Source organism: Xenopus tropicalis, chromosome 1, assembly GCF_000004195.4.
Source record: "Xenopus tropicalis strain Nigerian chromosome 1, UCB_Xtro_10.0, whole genome shotgun sequence".
Taxonomy (NCBI): Eukaryota; Metazoa; Chordata; class Amphibia; order Anura; family Pipidae; genus Xenopus; species Xenopus tropicalis.
Genome location: NC_030677.2, coordinates 108461013 through 108470614, shown reverse-complemented (window position 1 = coordinate 108470614; position 9602 = coordinate 108461013). Strand labels below are relative to the sequence as shown.

The window sequence follows — 9602 nt, the reverse complement described above, 5'->3', positions numbered from 1 at the left end:
GTAACTGTGACGTCACACTCTCGCGAGATTAGACTTGGGGCGCCCAGCTATAGCTGTCCGGCTGCGGCAGGAGCCAAGGGATTGAATCCTATCGGCATTACGGAATGTTTAAGCAGCGATCCGGGACTGCGGGCTGTGTTAAGAAAATCGGGACTGCAATGGATCCTGTATCCGCTGCAGGTCCATTGCAATGCACCATCGGTATGCAATGACTCCTCTTTATGTACAGAAATCTCTTTGAGTTCCCAAGACTCGCTAAAGCTACAAAAACGTGAACTATACTATAATATATGAACAACATCAGATGTCGCAAAACTGCATGACACTTGCACATGTAAACAGTAAGGTGCCCTCTGTTGTAACAATGGGAGTCATATTTTATAAACTAGGGCTTGAGCATAATAGCCGAGACTTCATACATTAGTCTAACCCTCCACCTTTCTGCCTTCCATTCTGTCCTTCTTATGTTTCCCTTTTTTCTACTATCTTAACTGGTTGACTGTCTTACTCATTTGGTTGTACAGGTATGGGATCTGTTATCCAGAATGCTCGGGACCTGGGGTTTTCCAGATAAGGGATCTTTCTGTAATTTGGATCTCCATAACTTAAGCTCTGTTAAAAAACATTTAAATATTGAATAAACCCAATAGGATTGTTTTGCCTCCAATAAGTATTAACTATATCTTAGTTGGGATCAAGTACAAGGTTCTGTTTTCTAACTACAGAGAAAAAGGAAATCGGTTGTAAAAATTATAATTATTTGGTTATAATGGTGTTCTATGGGAGATAGCCTTTCCGTAATTCTGAACTTTCTGGATAATGGGTTTCTGGATAAGGGATCCCATACCTGTACCAACGAAATCAGTAAATAAAAGGGTACAACATTTCTAGGTGACGTCTGATATTCTTATTGTTTACAAAAGGATGTATCTTATTCACTGCAAACAAGTCAATTTTAAAAATGTCATATGTTGTGCAAGCCCAGTAGACAAGGACAGGCCTGACAGCCCAGTGTCCCTGCAGCACTTTGTTTTTTATTTTTTATTGCAGGATTCCATTTAGTTTGTATATTTTGGTTGCTAGATGTTAGGGTGGAACATTTCATATGTTTTATGAAATTCTTGCACATCTAATGGCTAAGGTAACTCTTTGACTTCACTGGCAACAAGTGCTTAGTACATTCCATTGAATACGACCATAGGGGTGGAGAAAACACCTAGTGCATTCTTTGCTGCTTCGGCAAGCGGAAAAGCTCTTGCTTGTGCCTGCACCCGAATGAATGGAATACGCTCGACTGCAGGCACATGTAGCCGAAATACGCATAAAAACACGAGAGTCTCGCCCTACGCCTCGTCTGACATCAGCCTTACTGATAAATTCTTCCTGAGTGGTGATGATATGCCTGTGTAGCACAAAATGGCCCAGTTGTTTCTTCGGCCTCCATTAAATCTATTTTTTGATATGATTAACAAAAGATTGATTCAGTCTATAAAAACGAATTTATTATGGAACTAGGTGCAAAGTGCTAGTGAACCAAATGCAGATATTAATTACAGGGCTCTCTTGGGCACTGCAAGCTGTGCTCTGCACTAGATTTTCTTTTTCCAAGGTTTAGAACAACTTGCACCCACCACTGCTAGAGGCACACGTGTTTCGTTTAAGAAACAATTTTGCACATTAAAATGCTCCAGCACTTGCACTGCTATCAATGGTTAAAGAACCGTAATTAGTTTGTAATACCAACCTAATTTCCTTATAAGCATACGCAAAGGGGAGGTGTTTCCATGAGAACTAAGGATATAATCACTTTTAGGGGCCATAGAATGGCCATTCAATTGGTCTTCGTTTTGAATTTATTATAGTTTTTATGTTATTTGCCTTCCTCTTCTGACTCATTTCAGCTTCAGCAAATGGGGGTCACTGACCCCAGCAGTCAAAACACTATTTCTTTGTGAGGCTACAATTTTATTGTTATTGATACTTTTCATTACTTATTTTATAGTTAGGCCCTCCTCTATTCATATTCCAGTATCTTTTTTAAACCACTGCCTGGTTTCTAGGTTAAATTGGACCCTAGCAACCAGAAAGCTGCTGATATTCCAAACTTGAGAGCCGCTGAACAAAAAGCTAAATAATTCAGAAACCGCAAACAACAAAAAATTAAGACCAATTGCAAATCCTCTCAGAATATCTCTCTCTACATCATAGTAAAAGTGAATATAAAGGTGAACAACCCCTTTAATTACTGGGGAGGTGCTAAAATATTTGGTATTCCTCAGTGATTATAATCTTTTACCTGATATGCTGGGCCAGTGCTCATGCTTGCTTACAACTGCACCAGCTCAGGGTATTTTTGTAGAAGCTCATTTGGTATGATCCTCTTTTGTCTTCTTTTCTCTGGGCCCAGGTATGTGGATGCACCTGCCTGGACCAAAACAAAGAGAAGACAGAAGAAGATAGCTATGATGATGTTCTACGGAAATACCCTGGCTGCCTGCAGTTTTAAGAAAACATGAGCATTGGCCCAGGGTATCAGATAAGCAATTATAATGACTTAGGGGCATCCCAGTAATTACTAATTACAGCTTTCCTTACTGTTTCATGAATATGCATTTAGAAATATGCCCCTTTGTCTGAGCCTTTCGCTAAGAAATGCAAAACACATATTCTGTATTTATTTTTTTTATAGCTGTTTGCACACTGAAGGGCACTCTTTCATAAGAGTTTATTTTTGGTTGTATTTTTTGTATGAATTAACAAAAAAATGCAAAGGTTCCTTTTATTTTTGAGCCTTCAACACTTTCTCCTATAGCTACTGCATTTTGCATTTAGCTGTCATATTAACATTGGAAGAAGTGCAAAGATCCAATAGACAATTAAAAATAATCTTTAGCTGAGTGGGTCTTTTCACTGTCCCCCACAACCAGCACACTTATTGCATCAGCTGAAGGACACAAATATGTTGATTAAATCTCGTTGTTTACTATGTGACAATGACAATAAAGATATATTCTATTCTATTATACTTGTGGCATACAGTTGAAAGTTAAGCTTCATCAGTAGTATCAATATGTATTTTCCAAAGAAAGGCTTCCATTTATGGGTCTATAAATTCTTTCCAGCATAAACCTACATCAGAAAGGCTAAAATGTTACACTTAACCTCTTACACAAGCTACTAGGTTTTTAAAAACCAAATAACCAACCTCTATAAACAGAACTATAATGGCATTATGGGTCACTTAGGTGGAATAGCAAGTAAATTGATGCTTGAAATGTCATTAAGAGATGCTTGACCAGTTTTCTTTTTTCACCACCTGTACCACTAAGATGTTCTTAGGACATACCAAAATGTTCTAGGACACACTAAAAGCAGTGGCTCATTCCAAAGCCATTAGTGCTCCCTTACTGTGCATCCATTAATGTTGTAGATCTCTGCCATTACGCAGATAAAACGCAGACTACTTATATATAGGCTAATGCCTTTGCTAAAAATAGCAGTCCTTGGGTTTTGGAAGTTCTCAGGAAAAATATCTGCTTCTTATTGACATTCAAGAAACTTCATTTAATTTTCTCTGTACGGGTGCTCTAAATGTGGTGGAGTTTAAGGTTTTGTCTTATTGATTTTGTGCCCTGCATTGTAGTTATCCTAGCCTGCCTAAAATAACTGAAACTGAAATATCAAATGAGCACTGTTTATCAGTGAAGTGCAAGTATTGCTGTGAGGCAGGTTTGGGTATGACTAGTGATCTCGTCCAGGTTACCTTTTAGCGGACCTTCTGCTTGCACTAACTAAACCTATATAGGTTTAGGATCTATTATCCAGAATGATTCGGACCTGAGGTCTTCTGGATAAATGGTCTTTCCTTAATTTGAATCATCATAAATTGACTGCTAGAAATTATTTATAAATAACCCCATTAACCAGATAAATACAAATTAAAAAATGTCAATGAACTTGTGTTTAATTCCTAGGTTTTCCCAACAAAAACAGAGTCGCAATTTTAGCAGAACTAGACAAAGAGAAACGGAAATTACTTCTACAAAATCAGACTTCTACCAACAACCCAGGAGCCAGGTATTTTCTAAAAAGTTATTTGTTTTTGGCAAATGCTCAGATATTACACTATTGAACTACTGTAGAAACTGGGGGAATTCCAGGCTAGAGCTTGTGAATATGGCAACCTAATATAATAGTAATGTGGCACAAGTTTGCCTAAAAGATCTGGAGCTGTACATAATACTCCATTTACATTATATTCATACCATATTGTTCACTTCTTAAAGGGTTGTTTAATCTTTCCATGAACTTTTAGTATTTTGTAGAATGTTCTTACTAGCAACTTTGCATTTGATCATCATTTTTAATTTTTGAATGATTTACCATCCTCTACTGCCTCTTTCCTGCTTTCAAAGAGGGTCACTGACACAGGCAGCTAAAAAAACTATTGTTCTGTGAGACTGCAATTTTGTTCTTAGTGCTATGTCTTTTATTTATCTTCCTGTTTATTGCCTCTCCTGTTCATATTCCAGTCTCTTCAAACCACTGCTTGGTTGCTAGGTTAAAAAAGACTCTAGGAACCAGATAGCTGCTAAATACCAAACCGGAGGGCTGCTATACTGAAAGATAAATTACTAAAAAAATGAAGACCAGTTGCAAATTGTCTCAGAATATCAATGTCTAAGGCATACCCCTTTAAATCTATTTTTCTTTTAGGTGGTATGTAATGTGATAAAACAACTATTACTTAAGACCTTACCACAATATAAAAGTGAATTTGGGTGGCAAACACACATAATTGCAGTGATCTATACAACCTGTTATTATGTTATGCAGACTTTAGTTTGCTACAGCGGCTACATTAAGTTAAATGGCATTGCCCTACCTCTCCAAGCTCCCAACATAGTGATTTTCAATTTGCTATCTCCCATGAGCACGACTACCCAGTGCCCTAGGTTGGTGTACCAGGTAAACCATTACAATGCTACAGTTATAATGCTGCCAGCCTTAAAATCAAATGTTTTTCAGGGCCTTGACAGTGTGTACAATTTACCTGCAGATCTAAGCCGAGTGGATTATATTTATTGTTAACAGAAAAAACATGTATCTTTGTTTTCCTTTAACAGTATAGCTCTTACAAGGCCTAATATGAACAAGGATTTCCGTGACCATGCAGAGCAACAACACATAGCAGCCCAGCAAAAAGCTGCTCTACAAGTAAGAATTGTCTACTCTTTGCGGGTGTAATAATGTTACAGATTGTATCAGTATTTATTCAAAAGCTTCAGCTGTCCTTTAAAAAAAAACAAAAACTTCATTATATAGAAGATCATTTTTTAAAAAATACGGAATGATTTATGCAGTAGCAAAGCTGCAGAAATGTAGCTAAGCAAGACAAAGCGGTATGTTTAAACTTAGGTTTTGCTTCACTGACCAAATCTTTAGTAAGCCTCATATATTGCAGGCAGTTTTTGCCCATTGTGTAGGAATTTAATGTAAATGCCATGCAACTTCTTTTCTCCCACTGCTTACTACTTTTATTAGTTTGGCATGGGATTGAGATGGGTGCCCCTTTTCTTAATTAAACCATTTCCATTAGTGGTTCACTAACAATTAGATAACATAATTACTATAAGACATAATCTTAATAAATACAGGTCAGTGAATAGCAGCATTTTAAATCCCAAGAGCAGTCTTGATCAGAATGAAACAGCAGCCTTTTTTTAAAAAAAAAAAAAACTTTGAATTTAGAAATTAATCTTTAAATAGTGGCAGAAAAGTAACCATAAAATACATCACATGTCCATAAAGTTGTGTTGTAAAAGGCACATGAGAAATAATGACATTCCCTTATACAGGTATTGGACCTGTTATCCAGAATGTTTGGGACCTGGAGTTTTCTGGGTAACAGATGTTTCTGTAATTTGAATCTTCACACCATAAGTTTATTAAAAAATAATTTAAACATTAAATAAATCCAATAGGGTTGTTTAGCCTCCAATAAGGATTAATTGGATCTTAGTTGGGATCAAGTACAATGTACTGTTTTATTATTTAATTAAAATGGAGTCTATATAGTCTATATAATGGAGTCTATAGGGTCATCCAGTAATTTGGAGCTTTATGGATAACAGGTTTTCAGATAATGGATTCCATACCTGTACCGGTATAGGATCCCTTATCTGGAAACCTCTTATCCAGAAAGTCCAGAATTACAGAAAGGCCATCTCCCATAGACTCAATTATAAGCAAATAATTCTAATCTTTAAAAATGATTTCCTTTTTCTCTGTAATAATAAAACAGTACCTTGTACTTGATCCCAACTAAGATATAATTAATCCCATCTAGAGGCAAAACAGGCCTATTGGGTTTATTCAGTATTTAAATGATTTTTAGCAGACTTAAGTTATGGGGATCCAAATTACGGAAAGATCCCTTATCCAGAAAACCCCAGGTCCCGAGCATTCTGGATAACAGGTCCCATACCTGTACATAATTCTATATGTAAAAGCACATGTTTGCATATATATAACTTTAATTTACATAATTGTTTTTGAGTCCATTCAAATCAATGTCACCATTGTTAAAAGTGAATCATAATTGGGAATCAGCAGCTATATATCCATAAATAATTATCTCCAATTGAATGCTGAATTTTGGTACCTTCCCCAAATTGTCACCTTAATCCCACCAATAACATGGTTTGTATATATTTTTTGTTTTTACTACAAACTTTTTAATGCCATCTATTGCCTGTACTTTTTGTGGTTGATATAAAAAAGCCCCTTTATGGTTTACACTCTCACCACAAGATGGCAGGAAGTGGTTCAGTAAAATAAGTGTAATCCTCCAGCTGGTAAATATAAGATGCAGCATTTTTCTTGGAGTGGGCCAATCATATATTCTGGCACACAAGCATGTGGTATCCTATAGAAGGGGTTGGGAGCATTCAAAATCCCATTGGAGGGTCACATGTAGCCCCAGGACAGTTCTGATACTTTAAAATAGTTACACCAAAATTGACTTTTGTCTTACAGTAACTGTTGTAAGCGTGACTAATGGTTGTGCAACATTGGTTGTCTTGTTGCTTAGGCTTTTAATATCATTATTATATTTAATACCCTTTTATTTGAGCAGGAGTCTTAAACTGCCCTCCAGCATGCCTGGTCAGTGTTATGGTAATTGTATTTGATTTTCATGTCTCTGTAAAACAAGAAACTTCAGGTTTCCATATCTTTTTTCCAGTATCGGCATAGAAACAATTCTATATCATACTGTTCATATCGTTTAGAATTCCGACAGTGGACCAGATCCACACACATCTGTGGCACGGTCTGAGTGAAGGTTTGGACACTTGAGAAAGGTGACCAAGATCTTACTGATGCCTACATCACATGAAGCAGTTTGGGGCCAATGAGAGGTGATAAAACACCTAAAGAGCATAAAAGATAGCATAAAACATCCATTTCATCACTGTTGTCATGAAAGATAGGGGAAAAAAGAGGTGACTGGTACTGAAATAAGGCTTTCTAGTTTTTAATAGCTTTTTCAATAGCCATGATTTTTTTCTTTTCTTTTCTCCAATAGCATGCACATGCACATTCATCTGGATATTTTATAACCCAGGACTCTGCTTTTGGGAACCTGATCCTCCCAGTCATTCCTCGTCTTGAAGCTGAGTAGCTACAAGCAAAACATATTTTCTAAGAACTACACAATATGCTGCTGTATGCGAAACAAGGACACGCTACTTCTGTGTATTTGTAGATACCTTTTGCATTTTTTTATTTTTTATCATATATGATAGATTATATATGGGTTCCAAATGTAACTGCTGCAACTAGAATACTGATGAAAGCATCAAAACGGCCTCTGACTTTGGTATCCAAACAGTAGTCAATTATGGCCAAAAATGGCACTATTTATTTACAATGTTACAAGAACATTTATTACCAGTTTTTTATATTAAGGTTTCTGGCAAGTAGATACCTAACCATATAAAGTGATACCTGTTGTGTAAAATATTTTAAGGGAGAAGGAAAGGTAAAAACCAAGTAAGCTTTATCAGAAAGGTATATGTAAATACAGCCATAAACAGTCACAGTAATGCTGCACTGAGTCCTCTATCAAAAGAAACACAGGATTTCTTGTCTCTTTTTTTTGTAAACATGATGTTCCAGTGTCTGACTTCCTCTCTTAGAAACATCCTTAATTCCCATGGCCAGAGTGTTCTCTCCTTTTTTCTGCTTCCACAAGAATGCTAAAAACTCCCTCCCTAAGGAATGTGTGAGCTGAGCTATAACGGCTAAACTGCAGGCAGGAAGCTACTTAAAATGGCATCTGCTATCTTAAGCAAACAGAGAAAGCTTCTAAAGCTGTTTACTCAGGTATGGTAATGGTTTCTGCAGAATAAATATAGTGTTCTAGGTGGCACTAATGTGGCAAATCTATTGGCAGTAAAATGCCAAAATGACTTTCCTTCTCCTTTAAACAGTTTTTCCATCTTCTACAGAAACCTTGTTAATTTTTTTTTATACATCTAACGCGGTTTTGGTTATACATTAAAGGTTGGCGGCAAATGAAGAAACATGGAATGGAACATGGAATACAATATATCATTTGCTGTTTATTTGGCTAGGCAATCCCTTACATTTCGTAATTCTCAATCTTTTCCCTGTCGTCCTTTATGCATTGAGGATACATGAGTCTATTAAATAAAGTTTGTAATTAAAATGTCTTACTTTTTGTAATCTATATATTTTTTAAATAATGATAGTTAAATTGGGGTAGGGGTTGGCTTTTTTTTTTATGGGACCTGTTATCCAGAATAGGGTTGTTTAGGTACTGTTTTATTATTACAGAAATAAAGAAAATAGTTTTTAAAAATTTTACTTATTAGACTAAATTACAGTCTACAGGAGATAGTCTTCCTGTAATTCAGTGCTTTATAAATAACAGGTTTCTGGATAACAGATCCAATACCTGTATATAAAAATATGTATATAATATGTGTGTGCATATATGTTGAACTATAGAGCAGTGGTCTCCAGCCTTCTTTGCACCATGGATCGGTTTCAAGCAAGACAATTTTTATGAGGGCCAGGGATGGTGGATATAATACAGCTCATCATAATACAAAATGAGTGGGAGACCTGAGCTTCTTTCCCTGCAACTAGATGCACCCAGCCCCCTTGCTTTTCTTACTTCCACCTAAGTGCTGACATCCACTGACGCTTAGGGGCTGATTTACTAAGACACGATTTTGAATCCGAATTGGAAAAATTCCGATTGGAAACGAACATTTTGCGACTTTTTCGGTAATTTTGCGATTTTTTTCGGTGTCTTTACGATTTTTGCGTAAAAACGCGAGTTTTTCGTAGCCATTACGAAAGTTGCGCAAAGTCGCGATTTTTTCGTAGCGTTAACACTTGCGCACAAAGTCGCGCCTTTTTCGTAGCGTTAAAACTTAAAAGGCGCAACGTTTCGCGCAAGTTTTAACGCTACGAAAAAATTGCGACTTTGCGCAACTTTCGTAATGGCTACGAAAAACTCGCGTTTTTACGCAAAAATCGTAAAGACGCCGAAAAAAATCGCAAAAAAT

The 9602-nt window shown here is 36.5% G+C and overlaps 1 protein-coding gene across 1 annotated transcript; it reads left to right on the top strand.

Moving 5' to 3' along the window:
- Window positions 1-7807, top strand: inip (INTS3 and NABP interacting protein). The gene is made up of 4 exons (XM_002936688.5): window positions 1-201; window positions 3975-4077; window positions 5127-5217; window positions 7589-7807. The coding sequence occupies exons 1-4, from the start codon at window positions 105-107 to the stop codon at window positions 7682-7684; spliced, it is 387 nt and encodes a 128-aa protein (XP_002936734.1). The 5' UTR covers window positions 1-104; the 3' UTR covers window positions 7685-7807.
- The last annotated feature ends 1795 nt before the right edge of the window (window positions 7808-9602 follow it).

Bases quoted from the DNA above. Each gene is read 5' to 3' on its own strand.
- inip (XM_002936688.5), top strand. From the start codon at position 105: ATGTTTAAGCAGCGATCCGGGACTGCGGGCTGTGTTAAGAAAATCGGG. The intron at 4,078-5,126 runs GTATTTTCTAAA...TTCCTTTAACAG, and splicing joins ACCAACAACCCAGGAGCCAG to TATAGCTCTTACAAGGCCTA. The intron at 5,218-7,588 runs GTAAGAATTGTC...TTTCTCCAATAG, and splicing joins AGCAAAAAGCTGCTCTACAA to CATGCACATGCACATTCATC.